The sequence below is a fragment of the Myxocyprinus asiaticus genome, chromosome 48, assembly GCF_019703515.2.
Source record: "Myxocyprinus asiaticus isolate MX2 ecotype Aquarium Trade chromosome 48, UBuf_Myxa_2, whole genome shotgun sequence".
Taxonomy (NCBI): domain Eukaryota; kingdom Metazoa; phylum Chordata; class Actinopteri; order Cypriniformes; family Catostomidae; genus Myxocyprinus; species Myxocyprinus asiaticus.
Window position 1 is genome coordinate 26,458,226 of NC_059391.1, and position 25,219 is coordinate 26,483,444.

Genomic DNA, 25,219 nt, shown 5'->3' on the forward strand with positions numbered 1-25,219 from the left:
CAGTGTGTTGAAGCTCATTTCCAGTGTGTTGAGGCTCATTTCCATTGTGTTATGACTTATTTCCATTGTATTGAGGCTCATTACCAGTGTGTTGAAGCTCATTTCCATTGTGTTGTGACTTATTTCCATTGTGTTGTGGCTCATTTCCAGTGTGTTGTGGCTCATTTTCAGTGTGTAGTGGCTCATTTCCAGTGTGTTGTTGCTCATTTCCAGTGTGTTGTGGCTCATTTCCAGTGTGTTGTGGCTTATTTCCAGTGTGTTGTGGCTCATTTCCAGTGTGTTGTGGCTTATTTCCTTTGTATTGTGGCTCATTTCCAGTGTGTTGAGGCTCATTTCCATTGTGTTATGACTTATTTCCATTGTATTGAGGCTCATTACCAGTGTGTTGAAGCTCATTTCCATTGTGTTGTGGCTTATTTCCGTTGTGTTGTGGCTAATTTCCAGTGTGTTGTGACTTATTTCCATTGTGTTGTGGCTTATATCCTTTGTATTGTGACTCATTTCCATTGTGTAATGGCTTATTAGCATTGTGTTGTGCCTTAATTTAGTTGTGTGTGTTTTTTTTTTATTTTTTTTATTTAGTTGTGTTGTGGCTGAATTTAATTGTGATGTGACTTATTTCAGAGAATATTTAGCAGAGACGGGCCACTTCTATTAAAATGAATGGGAGAAATTGGAACGCCCAACCAAGGTGCTCCAAAGCCCAACGGTCAACGGTTGTAGAAATGAAAGACCCGCCTTACAGTTAAAACAGCCAATCACCTTTTAGATACAGACATCACCTGTCAATCATCTCAAGAACACGCATGCGTATTAGCTATACAAGCCAGGAAAGTTGTGTTTTTTAGCGTAGTCTGTAGTAAAGAAGCACAATTTATGATACCAGCATTGTCAAACTTTACTGCTGATTAGAAATATGTTCTTTGATCGTAATCTTGACCAACCGTTTTAGAGATTTTGGTCTTGCATCATTCAAGTAGATAGGAGCTGCACTGTCATGACTGGAAATAACTTTCCGGAAGCATTACAAAGATGGCCGCCAGTGGGCTGACTTGCTAGAAAGACTTTGCTTATTTCCATTGTGTTGAGGGTAAAATCTTTTGTGTTGTGGCTTATTTGTGTTGTTGCTTTTCTGTTGTGTTGTGGCTTTATTTCCATTGTGTTGTGACTTAGTTCTGTTGTGTTGTGGCTTATTTCATTTGTATTGTGGCTTAATTTTTATTTTGTTGTGTTGTGGGTTAATTTTGTTGTGTTGTGGCTTATTTCTGGTGTGTTCGGCTAATTTCCATTGTGCTGTGGTTTAGCATAGTTGTGTTGTGGATTAATTTTGTTGTGTTGTGGCTTTGCTGTTGTGCTTCAGTTTTGTTTTCAGCTTTTATTTGCTTTGCTAATCTTAGTTGTGCAGCCAGTGCTTGCTAAAATGTATGACCCTACAGGCTGACTAATTTAAACTTAAGTTATATCAGAAGAAAATAATGAATAAGATATACTCAGTGTCAGTGTGTCACACGTCTTCATGCGCATTTGAGAGCTATGACGGAGGGCAACACTTTTTGAGTTTCAAGTAAGAAAGAACTGGTGACAAAATGTTCATGTTTGGGTGAACTGTAGGCGGTTTTTGGTTGTAATTACACATTGGTACCGCTAGAAGTCGCCACTTTGACATGCAACTCATCAGCTGTTGGAGGCGTGAGTGGCGTGCGCAATAAGTGAACACACAGGGGGTTTATTGCGGGACAGAGGCGAGATTGATGGTCGGTCACCCGTCCATCCTCTCCTCTCTCATTCTGATCCTCTTCACGAGCATGTTGAGGCCGCTGTGCGTGCGAACGGGGCTGATTAGGAGGGGCAGGTGGAATCAGCTGGGAGCACGAGGTGGAGAGCGACTAGCCCCACTTGCGGAGACTCATCTGCATAAATGGGCTGTTTTGCAACAAGGGGTTAACATGTGTTCTCAGTGCATCGGGTAACAGGTGCATCTTCAAGACTCTAAGGATACAGCCTTGCGTTACGCGTTTCAAAAACGTTTTTTATCCAAGTGTTCAAGCGATTGACATTTCTTACCACTCAAAACTCCATGTTCCAAGCTTAATTGGCATGGTGCATTGTCTTAGAATGTCAAAGCATTGATTAATATTATCCATATGCATGCACAAACACACAATAACAGCTCCGAAGCATTCTCTACCCCATCCCATCCCACCCCACCCGCGGGGCAATGTCTCAAAGCACGTCACTGTGAGTGTGTGAGGAAGGAGAGGGAGACTGAGAGAAACCAGCTTGCGCGTAATTCAGGGAGGACTCTCCGCCGAGCAACGACACAATAAACGCGCGGAACCGCAAGAGTTTCATCCGGTGGAGTAAACATTCCCTGTGAAATCAAGTCACCCCTACCAGCCAGGAGACTATCATCATCTGTTTGCAGCCATGTATCTGAACAGGGAAGAGGACTACAGCAAAGGTGAGTGGTTTTTATTTCTGTTTTCACTAAACTTGTTGGAGTGTCTTCTCATGGCGAGACCTTGGACTGATGCTGTTGGCACGGACTGGTCTGGTTGCATGGCACATGTAGGTTTTGGGATGCAAACCAGGAGGATGGCACGGGGTCATCGCTCCTTTGCCCCTTTATAAACACGCGCGCGCACTACTGACTGTGTGACATTGTCATGCGCTCTCCAGATTGCCAAAGCGCAGAGATCCGCTTTATTTGCATTGCTGTATAGTTTTGTGCATTTAATGCATAAACTTTGATTTGAGGTCCCATGCATCATGCACGAAGCGTTTGTTATTGCATAGCAGTATTTGCATAGGATTGTTGACGGAGCTACTTGTTGTGGGCGACCTGCCGATCGTTCGTCCTTGATGCATCCTTACATCAAAAGACTTGAGAGAGGACATATGACTAAAACACAAGGCCAAAGCATCTTCTCCGTGGCTAGGCGAGTGTGTCTCATCGTTACGCATCATCCGCGCGTTATTAGACGTGAATCTCTGTGTTATTGTATCCTGTATACTGATTTTTGTGGGCGTTTTGCTGGGGTATCATGAAGGAATGGGTGGCCGTTTATTTGTGTCATCTCTCCCACGTGTTTCCGAAGCGTGATTCCCCGCGAATTCACTGGGTGTCCACTACAATTTTCCCCGGTGTCCCTCCTACGGTAAATGTATTCTCTTCGCGGCTCCGCGGACGGAGGTAATTGGAATTACGAGTGGGAACGCGTTCGGGTTACGCTAGAAACACCTGCTGCTTTACCAAGAGCCAGAAAGGAAGGTTAAAGAGGATGTTTGATACGCGGTAATGGCCGTGTGGAGGTAAAGAGTGCGTCTTGTGTGGATCTGTAAAGGGAAGGTGGTCACGGATGAGCCCCCCCAAAATATGAGGATAATATGAGAGTACAAATTCGACACTGAAACGCCCCTTGGTTTGAGAAAAAAGTTATTTAAATGTGATTTTTACACTTTGTGAGGCATCAACATGACCTAAAAATGAAGATGAAATGAAAGTATATTCCACACACAGACAAGCTTAATAGCTACACCTATTTGAAAGGATTTTCCATTTACATCTTCTGTTCTAAAAACAGACCAGCTAACATTATTTGGTTCCTGGAATGTTCTGGGAATGTTAGCTTGTTAGGAAATGCTTCCCAAAAAAAATAACCAACCGTGAACGTTCTGTGTTTATCATGTGTTGGGTGTAATGCATTACTAAGTAACTAATTACTGTAAATTACTTTTTCATAAAAAAGTAAAGTAAGGGTTTACTATACATTTTTCAGTAATTACAGTTACTTCTGAGTTAAACACTGCATAGAACAATTTTATATGAAACAATAGTGAATTTAAAAATCTAATGTTAAAATATATGTTTTCTAATTTATTGCTGCCCCCTTAAATTCTTTGGCCAGTTCATGAATAATTTATTTGAAATAATTGAAAGAACAGTCTCATGTCTATCCTTGTATTTTTCATCTGGTCGAGGTTGATAAGGGTTTTAGAAAGTAATGAATAAATAATGCAGTTTGGGGGCCTGGGTAGCTCAGCGAGTACTGACTCTGACTATCACCCCTGGAGTCGGGAGTTCGATTCTAGGGTGTGCTGAGTGACTCCAGCCAGGTCTCCTAAGCAACCAAATTGGCCCGGTTGCTAGGGAGGGTAGAGTCACATGGGGTAACCTCCTCGTGGTCACTATAATGTGGTTCTCGCTCTCGGTGGGGTGTGTGGTGAGTTGTGCATAGATGCCGTGGAGAATAGGGTGAAGCCTCCACACGCGCTACGTCTCTGTGGTAACGCGCTCAACAAGCCACGTGATAAGATGCGCGGATTGACGGTCTCAGACGCGGAGGCAACTGAGATTCGTCCTCCGCCATCTGGACTGAGTTGAGTCACTACGCCACCACGAGGACTTAGAATGCATTGGGAATTGGGCATTCCAAATTGGGGAGAAAAAAAAGAAAAAGTAATGCAATTACTTTTCAGACAGAGTAATTAGTACAGTAATCTAATTACACTGTAGAAGATGTAATTAGTAGTTAGTAATTAATTAATTTTTTTAGAGTAACTTACATAACACTGGTGTTTATGCTGGGAGATGATTATAATAACAGTTAAGTAATTCATAATTAAGGCACTATTTACTAATTAAGACATTACTTAGTCCGTTATGAAACTTTTTCGATGTCGCCAAGATAGGGTTCAGTCAGAAATTTCTTCCTGTAAATGTTCAACACACGCAGTCAATTACTGATTTGCTAGTCAGTCGGGACTTACCTCCATCCCAGTTACTGAAAGCACTTGCACGTGTTGGGGAGCGTGTTTGTTGATAGTTTAATTGTTTGGGGTTTAATTGATGGAGTTTAATTGATGAAGTAATTTGGCAGATCCTTGAGGATCCCTTAAGGATCTGCCAAATTACTTCATCAGTTGGTCGCACGGCCCGCGCATTTTGAATTCTTCGCTCGTTTCAAGGTGAAGGCGGGAAGCGCGAGATCGATCAGATCGTCAGCTGATGGCTTTTCTCCCCTCAGATACTGATTTATTACATTTTTTTATTAGTTAGGTTAATGTAGTCAGTATTTGGGATTGACAAACGTAATTACTATTAGGTTGACATCACTGGTTACCAGACCAAGCTTTCAAACACTTGGTCAAATTTTCAAATTGTCCCCGGACTGTCAAACACAAAAAAGGTTTTCAGGGTGGATGGGGGGAGAGGTAACCCCCCTAATAATCAAAACAAGCAAGTACAACCCCCCAATATTTATACCATTATCAATGGAAACATGTAGATGCTTCACACTGTAACCCCCCCCAATATTCAAGCCAAATCTACGCCCTTGAACCAAACTATCCCAGATAGCACATGTACATCTCTGAGTTATCTGTTTAGGTCTTTTCATCATGGGAAGCATCAGCATTTAATTAACATCTGCTAGACATCTTAAAAAGATCAGATTTACAAACAATGTAAATAATAAACGTCTCAAAGACATTTCCTGAATGTCTTATTGACATCCGAGACACAGCCTACTTATTGACATACGTCTTAGACATATTGCAAATGAGCAAACAACATAAAAAATGCGTCTTCCAGATGTAAACACATACATCATATAGACTTCTGGCTGATACGTGCGTGCTATCAGGGATGTTTGAATAGAAAAAGTATTTCACACTCAAAACAAGGGTAATGACCATATTCTACTACTGTTTGAATGTAAATGAGTTAATTGATAATGAGATATGTTATTGCAAATGTTGTCACTTGTATGAACATAGCTCTGGGTTTATGAGGGCCTGCTAATTGTGTTTGATTAAAGACACCAAAAGTGTAGCTTACTAGGTCTGTACTGAGAGAAAATAATTGGAGGAACGAAAACCAAACAGACTGTGGAGATGCCAAGTGCAATCTGGAGTCTCACCCCCCTCTCCCACTTTGTCAGTGAGAAATATTTTACTTTTCATGGCTATTACTCTTCCTATAATGACTCTGATTTTATTAAAAAAAGATGACAGTGCAAATGTGATATTGATAGGAGCTTTAAACAAAGCAAACTTCTTGTTTGAATAGACTGGATGTAATGTGCTTTTTCTGTACAATTTCTATACATAAATACACACAAATAAACAAGGGCTGAAACATACTCCATGCAAGTGTCTCCATGCGTCATTGTGTCCTGAGACATGTCAGACCACAGCTCACAAGTATTTGTGGCATTTACAATGTTGCCATAAGGGGCGCTATCATTTCGGTTGCCACCACTGATTTATAACATAGAACTGGATTGCTGATGATGTCATAACATGATGAAGCCACTGCAGTTGCACATACATTCCAGTGTGCCTTGATTTAATAGAAAATCTTGTATTTTCAGTGAGCATACATTAGTCATTCAATCACCGATTTTATCTGAAATCTGCCTGTACATCCTTAGAACGCAAACGTCCCACACATGTCATTATTTATTTAAAGTCGTGAATTTGTCCTGTTTCTTGAAAGCCAGAGCGAGTTATGTGTATCTAAACCAAACAGTATACCTCAAACTAACTTCAGTGGCGAATAGATAAGCTGAATGTAAACAAGTTCACTGAAACTGAGGTAAGAAGATACAAGCAGATGTTTTGAGACATATTTATTGCGAACATCCAAGTGGTTCGTTCAAAGTTAGTTGCTTTATTTTCTCAACAAAAAGTGCATTTTTCTCGGGGTCACTTTGCTGAGAGCGGCGCACACTTTCTCTCCCTCCCTCTACCACACACATGCAGCTGGTGTGCAGAGAGTGACGGAGACAAGCAAGGCAAAGATGGGTCAAACTAAACAGTGTGAAAACAGGCAAATCCCAGACATTATATTCGATTTAAAAATCCTGGTTTGAGGTGTGCTGAGTGATTCCAGTCAGGCTTCCTAAGCAACCAATTGGCCCGGTTGCTAGGGTGGGTAGAGTCACGTTGGGTTAACCTCCTTGTGGTCGCTATAATGTGGTTCTCGCTCTCGGTAGTGTGCGTGGTGAGTTGTGCATGGATGCCACCGAAAATAGTGCTCAACAAGCCACGTGATAAGATTCACGGATTGACGGTCTCGGACGCGGAGGCAACTGAGATTCGTCCTCCGCCACCCGGATTGAGGCGAGTCACTATGCCACCACAAGGACCTAGAGTGCATTGGGAATTGGGCATTCCAAATTGGGGAGAAAAATCCTGGTTTGACTATTTTAAGGACCCCCCGGAGGAAGGATGTGTTGTCACTCCAAAACAAGCAGATCTTACAGCTTTTTCTACTTGTGGTAAAACTTGTGGACAGTTTTGCTGCTTCCCTTGATGATAATTGTGCTGCACTAAGAAGCTGCACACTGGGGCAGGTGATGCTCTGACATTGCGATCTGCGAATATCTTCTCCCTCGTAATGAATATGACCCATAATGAGCAAATTAAACTTTAAACATGATTGTCACTAGAGGGCAAAATGCAACTGTCTCATCCGGAGATTAAGAGACGGTGAAACTGGAGCATTTTCTCCCGTCAGTCATTGATGCTCTATGGCAGTTTGGGCATACCAAGATGCCCGCTCGAACACTTCCGGTGGCTTCCCCTCCTGCTGGCAGTTTACCGTTGCGTCAGCGATCCAGTTCTATATACTGTATATCAGTGGTTGTCACCCGTCCTGTAAAATATGGGATCGTACCATTTTTAAACATGAAATGATCCGTCCTGTATCGAGTCAATACAGTATGTGATTTGTCCCGTATTTAAGGTGGGCCGGTGGCATCGCGGCGAAATCATCCAAGAACGTTAATTTAAACTTAAAAGCTGTTGGAAATTTTGCCTTTGGTGGTAAAGGGACTGTCTGAAAGTCCACACGTTGTGCTAAAATGTGCTAAAACGTCAGCCAGTGTGTGTGAAGCTTAGTCTGAGTGAAGGAGGGGACAGATTGCAGATGATATGAGAAGAAATGGACCAAACGGAGAAAACTGTGTGTGTACTGTGTGTGTTTGTAAATATGGACGTGTCACTGAGGCACAGAAGATGACAGGAGGGGTATAATGTGCAGAAATGATTGACAGTTTCTTGATTATTCATGCAAACCTGTTGATCTGTAAGAGAGAGAAAGAGATTGAGAGACACATACACAAACGAGGAGTGAAACAGAAAGTGACAAATTGTGCCTTGTCGCATCTCCATGCTTAACGGCTTTATTGAAATGTTGAGCGATAATAATGACTGCAGTGTCTGACCAAGAACATTTTCTCATTAAACCACTGCCAATTAGGCTAAGTTTATTTCAGTACTAAATACTGTACAAATAAATATAGCAAATAGTCCCTAAGGTCCATTCAGAAACATCATACTTAAACTAGGAAATATTTTCTATTATAAAATAAAACTTTTAGTGTTAGGCCATATGTGAGGAGGCGTGAATGATCATGAATATTGATGTGATTCACACCTGAGGAGACAAAGACCCCTCCCTTGAGAGAGAATGAATGTGAGGAGACTTAATGATTGAATGTATTGTTTGTAGCTTATTCACAAAATCAAGTTTAAGTTAAAAGAAGTAATCTGACTATACATTTTCTTTACATAAAGACTTTATACCTACACTACCATTTAAAAGTTTTAGATCTGTGAAATTTTTTAATGTTTTTAAAAGAAGTCAGCAAGGCTGCATTTATTTGATCCAAAATACAGCAAAAACAGTGATATTGTGAAATATTTTTTTACAATTTAAAATAACTGTTTTCTATTGGAATATATTGTAAAATGCAGTTTATTCCTGTGATCAAAGCTGAATTTTCAGCATCATTACTGCAGTCTTCAGTGTCACATGATCCTTCAGAAATCATTCTAATATGCTGATTTTCTAATATAGGCATATTTACAGCACATTTTACACATTTACACCCGAACAGATAGTTGCAAGCACAAGCGTCGTTGATGATAATGAGGCAGCATAAACACAAGTTAAAATATAATCTAAACATTCATATTATTTTTAGATCATATTACACATCATATTTATGTAATACAGCATACAATTTAAATACCTGCTTTAGCCGAAACAACATTTAAATGTAACTAAAACTTGCCTATTAGGACATATTTCAAATTTCAATATACTGAATCCTGGCTGGCAAGTCTGGAAATAGTCCAGCTAGTAAAATATGTCCATGTTTATATAAAATAGCATGTCAACTAATGTAAGTAAAACTAAATGACTTACTCATCCGAAATTGTATCCTCGGCTGGATCAAGTTGCTCACATTCATCGTCGCTGAGTCCCGCTCTTCTTCTGAGGAAAATGTGAACTCTTCCTCACTATCCAGGAGCTTCCTCACCAGTGTAGCGTGCCATCTTCCAAACACGCAGAAAAGTGAATGAACTTGATGTTTTTTAAGGCATTGTTGCATTGATCGTCTCAGCACATTACCGTATGAATAGCGCGCTCTGCTGGTGGGTGTGATCACATTAGTGATAATTATCTGAGCCAGGAGAAATTGTACATCTCTTTGTTTCATACAGATTACATTGCAGGAGAATATTTGTTTTAAATTTGAATTGTTTTATTTAAAAGTAGACATTTTAAGCTTTCTTTAGACATATGTTTCATGTTTGTCTGATAAGTATTCGCGGAGTTTCAGTTCATTTTTGTGAGGTGTTTCAGAAAGATGCTCGCGGAGACAGAGACGGCTGAAAGCGCACCCTGTTTATTTTCTTTATTTTACAAAAGCACAAGGTTTTGTTATTATTGTGAGTGGACACAAATAAAAGTAGACCCTTTATAGTCTCTAATGATGTCTTACACTTATCTGTATGCCCAAAAATGACGGAGTATTTTAAGTTGTTTCCGCTGTTATGAGGAAAAAATCCAGCAGGACACGCCGGCACGTCCATCGACCCCAAAGGGTTAAACATGTAACACTGTGGTGTTGTGGCTCTGTTTATTTTAGCGGCCCATCTTGCCCAACACAGTAACATTGGCTTGACTGGTTCTGATTATTTCAAGCTGGTCTCATAGAATCACGTTACCATACCAACATGTTTGCAAAATGATTTTGCTGTGGCTTGGTGAACGTATCGGGGCAGTTTGGTGGTGAAATGAACAGTAGAGGCACTACAACAACAATGACTTTTATTCACATCAGGAGTAAAACAGCACATCATCAGTTCATGAACACTTTTCGCCCTGTTCCTCACACAATGTTATCTTACGACATCTGAACACTTTTACTATAGCACATGACTTGTAAGGCGATATATTTTAACGTTTGCATTACAAAACCAACTACATTTACAAACTTGTTCGAGCATGATTAAAATACACTGTAGCTCAACTGATAGAGCGTTGTGCTTGCGATGCATAGGACTGGGGTACGAGTCCTGAAGAGCACGCGAGTTGACCCGTGAGCTGTAAGTGCCATAAAGCACCACAAAATGACGTAGCTGCACTGTAAAAAAACAAATCCTGTTGTTTTTACAAAAAAAAAAAACTGGCAGCTGTGGTTGCCAGAATAATTATGTAAAAAATACTGTAAAAATGTAAACAACTTTACAGAACAACCTGTAAATTTTACAGTTTAAAACTGTTGTAATTTACATGACCACGATGGCACTGTAAAAAAAAGATTATGTTAAATTTACAGTAAAAAAAAAGTTATAAACTTGATATTAACCTTCTGAGACTGTACAAATCTGCTTTTTACTTTATAAGGTATTGTTAATCACCATAAAAATTACAGAAGAGCACATGATGACATGAAGTTCACCAATAGTGGCCCTTCCAGGAGCAATGATCAATAAACATGTGGAGACAGTGCTCAGTGTCACTCACACAAACACTAAACACCGTCAGGGTAACACATGTGAAATTTAAATAATGCAGTAAACATTAACTAAACTATATTCATTATAAAACTGAACACCCCAATGTACATAACTGATATCAAAAATAAGAAGAAACATAACTATTCCCATAAACTATAATGAAATATGATGGGTCATGTAGGAAATTCTGTGAACGCCCGATTATTGTTTTTTACTGTAATTTTATTACAGTAAATTTACTGTAAAAATTACATGTACTCTCTTGTTAAATATACATTTTTACCATTAATTATATAGGAAAATCATACTTTTTACATTTTATTGTAAAAACTACCATATTGTCTTTTGGTATAAAATATATTACAATTTTTACTGTATATTTTACAGTTAATATTCATTAATCAATTCTTAATCGTTTTATTTCTGTAGCATTTTTACAGTCTTTTACCGTTAAAATTATAGATCTTTTTTACAGTGTGCTTCAGCTATTGCATTTTCATCACATGATTTTTGTGACATTATCGGTTTACGGTTTAGTGTATGGAGGTAGGTTTTGTTGATTTAAAACCAGATAGAGCATTAACCTGAACCCCGTCTGTTGTGAGAAAATGTAACTCACTTTTAGCACCACACAGTGGATATTTCACTTCAGAACTGTCTAGATACATGCAAGGAAACCCATAATGCCATTTTGCAAAAATGTCGCCACAGTCGCGTAACTTACATAAGATCAGTCTGGATTATTTTTGTGATTCTGTTTGATGATGCTAATGGTGCAGAAATTACACACTGTTAAGAGTTTTCTCCAGAAATTATAACAAACCAGATCGATTCATTTTTGCTCCATTTTGTCAAAGTGTGCTTTACTTTTGTCAAGCTACAGTAATGGACTAAATGAATTATGAGTTCCAATAAAGTCCTTAAAGATTGGAAACTCTCAAGTCTCGAGTATGAATGATTCATTCACATAAAAGTTTCATTCAAAAACACAGTCATTAACGACTGAAACACCACTAATAGGTACCCATAATTATGCCTCAACACCATCCAGACAACTCCAAAGCCTTTGTCTCTCCTTGGATGTATTACGTCCAGCCTGAGAGCTTATAAAAACCTTCAAAAAGCCTGATCGAAGATGGCCGCCAAACCCTTTGAGAGTTAGTCCTTTGACCTGTCATTCCTTAGAATATTACTCACCGTACCTGAGCTCAGACGGCATGGGAGAGTAATTGGAAACCAGTACCAAGCTATTATACAGGAGATAAGTAAGAGGGAAGAGCATTGATTTTGAGCTCTGTTGGATCCTACCCCGCTCTTATAAGAAACAGGAAATTGATTCTGAATTCGAGCCTCTTCATCATAATGAATATTAGATGCCAAAATTGTCAGCTAATGAATATGTCTGCGTGTATCAACGTCGAGGCTCCACATTCAAACAAGCTATTCATGACTCTTTGGAAATGTTTTGTTGCATTCACTTTCGTCAGATGCGTCCTCACAGGCCAGTGACATTCTCCTTAAGCGATTGATTTTATTGGCAAACGGGAGAGCAGACATGACCTTGAATGAAGTGCGAAAGCTCCAATGTTCATTTTCATGGCTCTCAAGGCGCATTCTTCAGCAGCAAAATTCAATTATTGTCAGAGAGACTCAACACAAATGGAGAGAACTGTGTGGCTTTAAGATATTTCAGAATTTCAAGTTTTACTTTTCTATTTGTACAGTTGTCGTGATGGCAACAGCACTATCACAAAAGAGTACGGAACTGTGCTGAAGGACATTTAGAATGTTTGTTGAACTTCTGGAGTCCAGAATTTTTTTAATTCAGGACTTTTAAGTGCTGGCTTAATAGAATAATTGTTGACAATTTGCCTCCCTTAAAACGTCGGAACACGACGCTATCAGATCCAGCACTCTAATGAGTGATTAAAGGTCCTTTTCACTATTGATTAATGCTAATTCCAACCCTAGGGTAGGATTGAATCAAAACAGTGGCCGAACGCCCTGGTCCGCGATGACAAATATTTTGCCAGGATGTCTGTGAAATCACATCTTCTGAGGCAGTATTTATTATATCACAAATCAGTGGCACTAGTGCGTATTCATGTAATTTGCAGCAATCTAGATTATGATGCAACAATCACTAAAATGATTTGTGGGAAAGGGAAAGAGAGCAAAAGAGAGAAGTGGAGAGAAAGAGAGGTCTGACTTTGCAAAGCAATGTTTTTCAATGACAAATAAGGGTTGGCAAGATGTGCAATTCAAAAATCTTTTAAAAACTTGTTTTAAAAGCATGCATAATGTTTGTTCAAATGTACATTTTGTATTTGTGTTGGTTTCATGTAATTTGAAATGACATTTGCACCATTTTTTACAAAAACGTTTTTGCAATATTGAGTGGGACATATGCTGAAAGCACCTCTGTTTCCTAAATAATCTTTGACAAATTATGTAAAAATAAACAATAAACATATTATTACACTGCAATAGAAGAGTATATTTTATTCCACATTAATTTTCCGGTATATTATCATATTTGTATGAAAAATACTGTGTAACGTGGTTAGAGGGAAAGGAGGAGGCGAGAACCAGCTTGACAATATAAATAATAGTTTAATGATAAACTTAAACAAAAACACACAAACATAAGCACATACAGGGCAGCTGCCCGTAATTCTCTCTCTCGTGCTGCCGTCTCTGGTCGCCTTTATCCCTCGCTCGCCTCATAGGGCTGATTGGGGTCCGGGCGTCCATCATTCCGCCCGGCCCCGCCCTCCTCCGCGCTACACTCCTCCCTGCGTTGCCTCAGGCCGGGCATGACGTACATCCCCCCCTCCTCTCCGGGGGGGCCTTGCGCCCTGCCTGCCGGCAAGTCATCCCCACCTTCCTCGACCTGGGAGGAGACAGGAGGGGAAAACAAAACAAAACAAACAAACAAAAAAAAAAGATGAGGGAAAGGCCAACACGGAGCGACAGTGCGAAAGAGAGAAGAGAGAGAGAAAAAGCTCACTCACTGGTTCTCTGATGCGCCGTCGTGTGGTCCCCGATCACTCCTCAACCCTCAGGCAGACGACAGCCGCTCCTCCCCAGGCAGACCGGAGTCAAACCTCCATCGCTCCAGGCGGTTGGAGAGTCCCGTCCCGCCTTGCCTCATGGACGGCGGCCGTTCCCCGCGGTCGGGCTACTCCGTCCCCCGGCGGATGGCAGCGGCGCTCGCCTGGGTGGACGGCAGTGTCGAGGACTCTACGACGGGCATCCCTCCTCCCTCCCGGGTCACGGCACCAGTGTAACGGGGTTAGAGGGAAAGGAGGCAGCGAGAACCGGCTTGACAATATAAATAATAGTTTAATGATAAATTTAAACAAAATGCACAAACATAAGCACATACAGGGCACAGAAAAGAAAGAAAGAATGAAAGCCTTAAATATTGTCACACATTATACATTTTTCATATATACAGTGAAATTTCTTTGTTTTCACATATCCCAGCTAAGCTGGGGTCAGAGTGCAGGGCCAGCCATGAAACGGCGCCCCTGGAGCAGATCGGGTCATGGGCCTTGCTCAAGGGCCCAACAGTGGCACCCCCGACCTTCTGGTCAGTAACCCAGAGTCTTTAACCGCTGAGCCACCACTGCCCCTCACTCACCTCATCAGGCTGATTGGGGTCCGGGCGTCCGTCATTCCAACCGGCCCCGCCCTCCTCCGCGCTACATACTGGTTACGCCAATTGACACAAACCAGTTACACCACCTGACCATATTGCTTCTACAGTCAAAGGCCATTGTTTGTTGAAGACATTGACACTGAAAATCAAGCTTGACAGTCAACAAGGTGACGTAAACTTGGTGTTTTATTTTATTTCACTGAAGGAAAAACATCTGACAGCAACAAATCAGAGTAAAACATGTTTTCAAAAATTGTGTGTGTGTGTGTGAGAGGGGAAGGGGGTTGTGCAAGAGAGTGAGGGAGAATCATGTGTGATTAGGGCTGTGCGTGTGCTTTGAAATGTTTCCAGTCCTCCATCGTTAGCTTTGAATGACGTGAGTTCAAAGGTTCTGGCTCAGAGATAATGTGCAGCACATCAGACTCATAATAGAATAGCAGGTCAGGTTGATGAGGCCAGGTGAAGACATTCTTCAGCTTATTTTTTCCATGGTAAGGGTGAACTTTGCATGGAATTGCCCTCTATTATATTGTATTAATTGTGAAATTGCAGAAATTCAATGAATTGTATTTTATAGATGTACATTTTTATCTTTGAGTAACGTTTCTCCTATCACTGAATTGTTGGAGTTTGAGGTACTTTAAAGCTGCTGTTCATGTTCAACAGGAGGTGTCAAAGTAGTATTTACTTAATGTAATATTTATGTAAATTGGCCTCTAACAGACAGGCTTGTAATAGGAGTCAAATGGTGTAACCGGTTACACCATTTGACATTTCAATTTAAAATCTAATTTGACAGGCATTATCATGGACACAAGCACATAGCCTTGGTGTGAATATTTCAAACATGATTTTTAGTAAATAGCCTACTCATTTTTTAAATTATGATGAATGATCAATGTTTTACTGGAGTTATATCATTTGACATTTGACACAAGCATACATGACCATACCCCAAACATATCTTGAATATTTTAAAGAGAGTTACTAATCTTTTTATGCAGCAGTTAGGGTCATCAGGGGTCTTTCTCTGTGATATCATTTCCTGTCACATGGTCTTCTTTGAATGGTGGTTACACCAACTTGACATCTCAGGAAATTGACTTGACTGACAGGATCCCCCAAATTAATTGTAATTTTCAGAACAATGGTGTTCCATTACTTTTATTTACTATTAAATAGTTATAGTGTAAGATTATGCCAAACTAGTTGATGGGGTGTTTTATTGAGAATTTCACCTTTTTTAAGTAAGTTTAATTATTTGGTACAAAGTTTTTACGGTTACACCACATTGACATTTTTGCCATCATCCCCCAAATATTCTCTCAAAATTGATACAAACCAGAACTTTTAGACTAGGTCCTCAATAAAAGAATGTATACAAGTAATTTGTACATTTATTTTCAAATTTTAACCCTTTTAAATTTAACTAAAACATATGGACACAAAAAAACTTCTGTCACGTCATTGACCCATCTACTAACCAATTTTTGTCAGTGAATTATGGAAGAAATAACTATATTGATACTGTGACCGTGATATAAAATTATTCATGGGTCACTGACAAATAAAGTTGTCTGAGAAGATTATAAAAATTAGAAATCATTTAAAAAATGTGTATCAAGTTTGTGGAAATGTAGTATTTGTGTCCATGCTGGTTTCATACATTTATATTTAAACATTTCTAGCATTTTCTGTAAAGAAATTGAAACAATGACTTAATAAATGTCAAATGGTGTAACTATCAATTAAAAGGTATTAATATACTTTTCTTAATCCTTGAATACACGTAAGTGCACACAGCATATTTTATCATAGTTTTCAAACATATTTTTGAGTCACGGATAAGTTCTCAGGGTTACTCCATATGACGTGAACAAAATATGCTTATAAAAATGTCAAATGGGATATTTTTAAAACATCACACACCATCATGAGGGTCTAAAGTGGTCCTCTCTGTTTTATGATTACCCCCCCCCCCTTTTTTTTTCTCACATGACAACAGAATGGCTACATGTGCATAGTTGCATAATAAAAAAATAAATAAAAACAATTATTTCACTGCTTATTTTTAGAAGAAATAATTATAAAAGATTATTCCAAACTTTTGTACTTGCCAGCATTTCTTTTTTCAAGAATGTAACTTTTTTTTAATTTTTATTTATTTATCCCCTTTTCACCCAATTTGGAATGCCCAATTCCCACTAGAACCTTCTCATGTTGGCACGGTTACTCACCTCAATCCGGGTGGTGGAGGACAAGTCTCAGTCGCCTCTGCTTCTGAGACAGTCAATCCGCGCATCTTATCATGTGGCTCGTTGTGCATGACACCGCAGAGACTCACAGCATGTGGAGGCTCATGCTACTCTCCGCGATCCACGCACAACTTACCACGCACCCCATTGAGAGTGAGAACCCCTAATCGCGACCATGAGGAGGTTACCCCATGTGACTCTACCCATCCCTAGCAATCGGGCCAATTTGGTTGCTTGAGTCACTCAGCACACCCTGGATTCGAACTCGCGATTCCAGGGTTGGTAGTCAGCGTCAGGACTCGCTGAGCTACCCAGGCCCCCAACTGAATCGGATTTGAAATAATCACAGTATTCTCTGTTTTTGATGTCAAACTGTGAAGAGACATGCGCTCAACATGTGCGCACATTGAATAATCTGGTAAGAATGCCGGTGATGGTGTTTACAAGCAGTGCATAATCGGCAAAAATTGTGTGGTAATCAGCAAAAATGTACCTGTGCTGATCGGTTTATTCTTAAGCCGTTTATGGACTTACACCGATAAAGGAAAGCCGTGCAATGCGTTTACATGACCACACAAGTAGTTGGCTTATTTAGCATAATCATGTAAGAACATGCATGTAAATGCACTCATTGTTTTGAGTGCATTTTTTAACAGCTTAATACAGTATATCCAGATGAGGAAAAAAAAATAGCATCTCATCATTGACCCTCATACCATGGTTTAAGATTTTGGTCATACTGTAACACCCACCCCTAAAATCTACCATTAATTCAATAAAAAGTAGTTGGATTATTGAGTAAAGGTCTGATCTGTTTCACACAGTTGTTCCGAATATTTTATGGCTTTTAAAAAAAACGTGTCTGTTGTATCTACTTATTTAGAAGTCTTATAGCCAGCATCTGGCCCATCTTATTGTTTGTGGTGGATGCTAGGTGTGTCCTGCTTGTGTATGGATGAAATGCAGTTGGCAGTATTGAGACAGAATGACTCCTGTGAGTCCACATTAATGCTGGAGTCTGTTTGGATGGAATTTAAATGGATGACTGAGAGAAAATTCTGGGTATGAGCGAGAGAGGAAAGTGTGTGTGTTGGAGATACTCAGCTTTCATTAACAGAAACACATCCCAGCAAAATGGCAAATGTATTTTTGTTTATACAGTATATTTATTACAATTGTAATTAGAGGTAGGCCGATGTATCGGTTTTACCGATTAATCAGTGCCGATAGTTGCCAATAGTTTTAATCTAGTGAATGTAGGCTATAAAAAGCTTAGTTTGGTAAATACTTACTGTAAATATAGAGGATTGTAATGGAGCCAAGTCTGTCATCTCAAAATAAGTAAGTGTATTTCTGCCTTTTTTTTATATACGTAGTTAAAAGTCCTAGATAAAAGTTTCTGGTTATTATTGGGATTTTGGTTGCAAAATAAATTGCTGGGATTTTATTCATTTTAGACTCTTGTAGCCTCAATGTCTGTGCCCGTCATAGTAAGGAAAGATTATAAATTCTATAAATCAATTTTAAAAACTATCGGCCGATTAATCGGTCATCTGCTTTTTCCACCACCTTAGTTATCGATAAAATCCACTATCGGTCAACCTCTAATTGTAATTATGAAACATTATTATTGTTTTTAGCCTACTGAGCTAACCCTCATCCAAGCCTTTCTGCAGTTTTTAGATTTGAATTAAAACATTATTTAGTAAGTTTATTTGGTCGATATCCTTAAGGGTTTGGCTGCTCAGACTGGGGGGATTTCAGGTTTTACTATCCTTGTGGGGACATTTGATCCCCACTATGGAGGCAAAATCTGATCCACACACTTTCACTCACACACTGTAGTACTACAGGAGCTAACTGGAGCAATTGTGTGATGGAACCTCAAATAGAGCTTGTGTGGTCTCCTCAAATAGCCTTGTGTTCAGAACAGTGACATCGAGCGAGACGATTTTAGGTCATACTCTGCTTAGGACAGAATAACGAACAGAGTCTGCCTCATAAGTAGGGATGAAAAATGATATAGAAAAACAAAAGAATGAATGCATGAAAGAATGAATGATTTATCCTGTGGTCTTCTTAATTCAATTATGATATACTTCCGCATGTGAGTTATTGTGATGACCTTTTTGATTTTGCTCCAAGTCTAAAAGTTTCTTTTTGGCTGAAACTCTCCATTTGAGGAGAGTGAGTGTATTAATTCAGTGCAAAAGTGGGACAGCAGCACTTGAGAGGACTCGTGTCTGCTCCAGACTTATTTGTCTTTCAATAAGGGGAGCAAGCTTCTCTTCTCTTCTCATCCTCTTCTGGTTTTCTCTTCTCCTTCTCCTTCTCGTCTCGTCTTAGGCTCTTCTAGTCTTCCTTTAGTAATATCTTCAGATGCTCAAACATTTTGGAAGTTGGCAGGATTAACATGGCAAAGTGTGTGAGAGTGAGAGAGAGAGAGAGAGCGAGCCCTGGAGTGATACTTAAGTCAAGGTCATGTAGAGGAGAGCTGGTGTATGTGTGTCTGAGAATGACGAAAGTGTGTGAGAGAGAGAGAGAGAGAGAGAGAGAGAGAGAGAGAGAGAGATGAAAGGCCTTCGTCAAAGGGCAACATTATAGTGATTACGTTAAAACCATCCATGTACGTGCCTGCGTGTGTATGTGTGAACACATGGAACATGTGCAGTAATGCATGCAGTGTGTTATGCAACCATTTCTTGGTTCTATTCACTTGCCTTTCCTCCGCAACTGTTCTGTTTACAGGAATATTTCAATCCAAAAGGAAAATTCAACCATAATTTACTGACCTTCAGGTCCTTCCAAACCCATATGGCTTTCTTTTGTATGCAGAACACAAAAGGAAATGTTTTAATGAATATTCTGGTCTGGCTTTTCAAAACAACTCAAGTTCTCACTAGGACTGTGCGATATGGCTATAAAAATTATACCGTGATATTTTTCTGCCTTTTGACGATATTCAGTATATATCTCGGTAATTATGTATTTGCTCTGAAATGGCTCAAAAGTGATTTTTTATTTTTTTTAATTTTTTTAAATCAGAGGAACCATCATCCAAACAACTTTTATAGCCTCTTTTGTCAAAAGACCAAAATTATGACTAAAATAAAAAATGTGTGAAAAGTAACACTGCGTATGTCTTCAGAAGACTTCAAATATGACGCACGAGTCACATGGACTACCTCTATCATAAGTTTCGGTTATTTTTAAGCTTTAAAGTGAGTCACTATCAACTGCCATCATATTGAAAAGAGGGGCTGGAATATTTATTAAAACATCTATGCTGACTTTATTTTGCATAGTTCCAAAGCCACAAGAACGATATGAGGGCGAGTAAATGATGATATCTTTAAAAGGTTGAATGAAATTAAACTTGAATTCAGGGAAAAAAGGCAGAGGCGAATAAATAAGCAGTAAAAGTACAAAACCAGGAGGTGTTTAAAAAAAGAACAAAAGACCAAGCAAACGGGACAGCGTCAAAAACAATGAGATAATGATTGAGGTATGACATCATAAGCGCACCGCATACTCTACCTCATATGTGTGCGTGTGGTGTGTGTGTGTAAAGGTAATGTTTGCTAAGGCCTGTCATGTTTTGTGCTGTGCTTTTGAGGAGCTGTGAAAGAAAAAACAGGGAAAAAAATCTTTTAATCACTTTCCTCTCCGGAGAGCAGAGAGCCTCTCCAGAGGGCCGGCAAAAGAGAGAGTGTGTGTGTGACTCACTATTCATGTTTGATATTTTTGTGCTAAGTGGAAAGAGGGAGTGTGTGTGTGTCTTTTTCTGAAAGATAGAGAAGGAGCTGTCTTTAACGCAGAAGGATGTGTTGACTATATGCATATGAGTTATATACGTGTGTGTGTGTGTGTGTGTGTGTGTGTTTATAGGGTTTCATATATGTTATACAAGGGTGTAATATAGTATATATTGTATCTTTCTGCCATAGCATTGGTTGAAATTTATCTCCAGAGATCTGTAGCTGAAAGCTAATAAATAGATGAACAAATAGACTACTCTCAGCAAAATAATACAAACAAAAATACAATATATAGAATATATTGTAAAAAATATACACAGAAAAAAGCAGGCAATAGATATTCCCACAGAGCATAACAAATGGTGCAACAAATTCATCCTGGAAGTTCATTAATTTGATGTGTGTGTTTAAACAAGGTGGTAAGGAAAGAGTTTTGTGTGTGTGTGTGTGTTATTCAAATCTGGCAACGTGTTGAGATGGACAGATTGTGCTGAACAAGTTCCATCACGTCAGAGGCTGTTCATTCCTTCATTACTCTTTCTCTGTTTATCTGTCTGTCTGTCTGTCATTCTACCTGTCTATCTGTCAATCTGTCTGTGTTGTTCTACCTGTCAGTCTGTTTGTCAGTCCATCTGTCTGTCCATATCTGTCATTCTACTGTCCATCCATTCATCTGTCTATCTATCTGTCTATCTGTCTATCTATCTGTCTATCTGTCTATCTATCTGTCTGTCTATATATCTATCTATCTATCTAGCTATCTATCTATTTATCTATCTATCTATCTATCTATCTGTCTATCTGTCTGTCTATCTGTCTATCTATCTATCTAGCTATCTATCTATTTATCTATCTATCTATCTATCTACTGTCTGTCTGTTCATCTCTGTCGTTCTACTGTCCATCCATTCATCTATCTGTCTGTCTGTCTGTCTATCTACTGTCTGTCTGTCTGTTCATCTCTGTCATTCTACTGTCCATCCATTCATCCATCTATCTGTCTATCTATCTATCTATCTATCTATCTACTGTCTGTCTGTCTGTTCATCTCTGTCGTTCTACTGTCCATCCGTTCATCCATCTATCTGTCTGTCTACCGTCCGTCGCTCTACCATCCATCCATCCATTCATCATTCTATCTATCATCTGTCTGTCTGTCATTCTACATGTCTGTCTGCCCATCTGTCTGTCTTTCTACCTGTCTGTCTGTCTATCTGTCTGTCATTCTACCTGTCTGTTTGTCAGTCCGTCTCTCTGTCCATATCTGTCGTTCTATTATCCATCCATTCATCTATCTATCTATTTATCTGTCTGTCTGTCTTTCTGTCCAGCTATCTGTCCATCTCTGTCGTACTATTATCAATCCATTCATCTGTCTGTCTATCCGTCTGTCTGTCTGTCTACTGTCCGTCAATCTACCATCCATCCATCCATCCATCCATCCATTCATCATTCTATCTATCTTTCTATCTGTTTGTCTGTCTGTCTTTCTACCATCCATCCTTTCATTGTTCTATCTATCTGTCATCTCTCTGTCTTTCTGTCCAGCTGTCTGTCCATCTCTGTCGTTCTGTTATCCATCCATTCATCTATCTATCTGTCTGTCTGTCTGCCGTCCGTCACTGTACCATACATCCATCCATCCATTCATCTATCTTTCTATCTGTTTGTCTGTCTGTCATTCTACAGTTCATCCATCCATTTATCTGTCTGTCTTTCTACCATCCATCCTTTCATTGTTCTATCTATCTGTCATCTCTCTGTCGTTATACCATCCATCCATCAATTCATTGGTCTATCTATCTATCTATCTATCTATCTATCTATCTATCTATCTGTCTGTCTGTCATTCTACCATCCATCCATTCATTGTTCTATCTATCTGTCATCTCTCTGTTGTTATACCATCCATCCATCAATTCATTGGTCTATCTATCTATCTATCTATCTATCTGTCTGTCTGTCTGTCTGTCTGTCTGTTACCAAATATTTATATTGTTACCAACCAGTGGTCAACATCATTTCAAGACTCAAATGTCCTTGGCAAGCCAAGCACTAAAGGATTTATTTATATACATTATTGCTGTTAAATACACACGTGCTAGCAAGTGAAAAGTTCTTCACACCGACGTGTGTGTGTGTGTGTGTGTGTGTGATTACACAACTATACATAAACCATATCAATAAAATATCTTACCTGTCGAGTAAGGAAAAAGCCATCTCTGGGTCGCTTTTAAATCCTTTCAGATCTCGGAGTTGATGCCACCTTTGAAAAGCCAAGCTGATGTTGATTGGGGTTTAATTATGGACTCTGTTGCTTTCCCTTTTTGCTTGTAGACTCTGCTCTGTTCGGGTTTCTTTGTTTTTTTACAATCGGTGATTCCCCGGAGGTTTGCTGTTTTGATCCAATGATACATGGTCAATTTTTCTTGTTCGTTGTGATAACAGACTTTCAGCTTCAGCTACTCCCACACACGTGCTACAGTAGCCAGATCTTATTTTCTCTGTGTATGGATATGACGTGACACGCACGAGTGAATGACGTATGTATGCAATTTCCTGCGAAATCTGCCTTGCCAGCTCTAAAAAAATAAATCATTATTATACAGTAGGTTTATCAAAGTGTATTTAGGTAAAGTAAAGACATGGTTTGGAGGATGGATTTTTGTTGCACTCTCTCATTAATAACATTTAGTTGTTTTTTAACAAAAAAATGTACATCGTGTAGCTTTAACCTCCTGGATTTGGTGGATTTGCCATCACGCAAGCATCCGTCAATGACACCAGGTGAAACATTACTAATAGCCTACATATTAAGAACTAAAGACAATTAAAAATGTAAATACAATAATAATCAAAATAAATAAGCCTAATAAATTCCCTTGTGTTCCCAAAATAATGCTGCCAAATGTGTGTTCTTATCGAATAAACTGAACCTCCCGAGATGATCGGAGATGAAAATTCTTTACAAGCGCTTGTTCCACGAGACCGGCTCGTGCTGCACGGCTCTGAACAATCAGCGAATCAGACACAAGCATTGACGGCTTTTATTTTGTCTGTTCTTAAAAATATAATAAAGTGTGTTTCTTCAAGCACGTGTCTTTATGACTAACAGCATTTCTTGTTATGTGTCACTCCGAGACATCTGTAACAGGTACAGTGCATCCGGAAAGTATTCACAGCGCTTCACTTTTTCCACATTTTGTTATGTTACAGCCTTATTCCAAAATGGATTAAATTAATTATTTTCCTCAAAATTCTACAAACAATACCCCATAATGACAACGTGAAAGAAGTTTGTTTGAAATCTTTGCACATTTATTAAAAATAAAAAACGAAAAAAATCACATGTACATAAGTATTCACAGCCTTTGCCATGACACTCAAAATTGAGCTCAGGTGCATCCTGTTTCCACTGATCATCCTTGAGATGTTTCTACAACTTGATTGGAGTCCACCTGTGGTAAATTCAGTTGATTGACATGATTTGGAAAGGCACACACCTGTCTATATAAGGTCCCACAGTTAACAGTGCATGTCAGAGCACAAACCAAGCCATGAAGTCCAAGGAATTGTCTGTAGACCTCTGAGACAGGATTGTATCGAGGCACAGATCTGGGGAAGGGTACAGAAAAATGTCTGCAGCATTGAATGTCCCAATGAGCACAGTGGCCTCCATCATCCATAAATGGAAGAAGTTTGGAACCACCAGGACTCTTCCTAGAGCTGGCCACCCGGCCAAACTGAGCGATCGGGGGAGAAGGGCCTTAGTCAGGGAGGTGACCAAGAACCCGATGGTCACTCTGACAGAGCTCCAGCATTTCTCTGTGGAGAGAGGAGAAACTTCCAAAAGAACAACCATCTCTGCAGCACTCCACCAGCCAGGCCTGTATGGTAGAGTGGCCAGACGGAAGCCACTCCTCAGTAAAAGGCACATGACAGCCTGCCTGGAGTTTGCCAAAAGGCACCTGAAGGACTCTCAGACCATGAAAAACAAAGACTGAACTCTTTGGCCTGAATGGCAAGCGTCATGCCTGGAGGAAACCAGGCACTGCTCATCACCTGGCCAATACCATCCCTACAGTGAAGCATGGTGGTGGCACCATCATGCTGTGGGGATGTTTTTCAGCGGCAGGAACTGGGAGACTAGTCAGGATCGAGGGAAAGATGAATGCAGCAATGTACAGAGACATCCTTGATGAAAACCTGCTCCAGAGCGCTCTGGACCTCAGACTGACAGCACAACGACCCTAAGCACACAGCCAAGATAACAAAGGAGTGGCTCCGGGACAACTCTGTGAATGTCCTTGAGTGGCCCAGCCAGAGCCCAGACTTGAACCCGATTGAACATCTCTGGAGAGATCTGAAAATGGCTGTGCACCGATGCTCCCCATCCAACCTGATGGAGCTTGAGAGGTCCTGCAAAGAAGAATGGGAGAAACTGCCCAAAAATAGGTGTGCCAAGCTTGTAGCATCGTACTCAAAAAGACTTGAGGCTGTAATTGGTGCCAAAGGTGCTTCAACAAAGTATTGAGCAAAGGCTGTGAATACTTATGTACATGTGATTTTTTTATTTTTTTATTTTTAATACATTTGCAAAGATTTCAAACAAACTTCTTTCACGTTGTCATTATGGGGTATTGTTTGTAGAATTTTGAGGAAAATAATAAATTTAATCCATTTTGGAATAAGGCTGTAACATAACAAAATGTGGAAAAAGTGAA

General features: G+C 39.6%; 1 protein-coding gene across 2 annotated transcripts in view; it reads left to right on the forward strand.

Annotated features, from left to right (window-relative positions):
* The first annotated feature begins 2,313 nt into the window (after nt 1-2,313).
* LOC127437193 (synaptotagmin-7-like) overlaps nt 2,314-25,219 on the forward strand; it is a 147,524-nt gene continuing 124,618 nt past the window's right edge. For both annotated transcript variants that reach the window (XM_051691966.1, XM_051691964.1), the window contains exon 1: nt 2,314-2,461. In XM_051691966.1, coding sequence (XP_051547926.1) covers nt 2,428-2,461 — 34 coding nt within the window. In that variant the 5' untranslated portion in view covers nt 2,314-2,427. The remainder of the gene's footprint in view (nt 2,462-25,219) is intronic.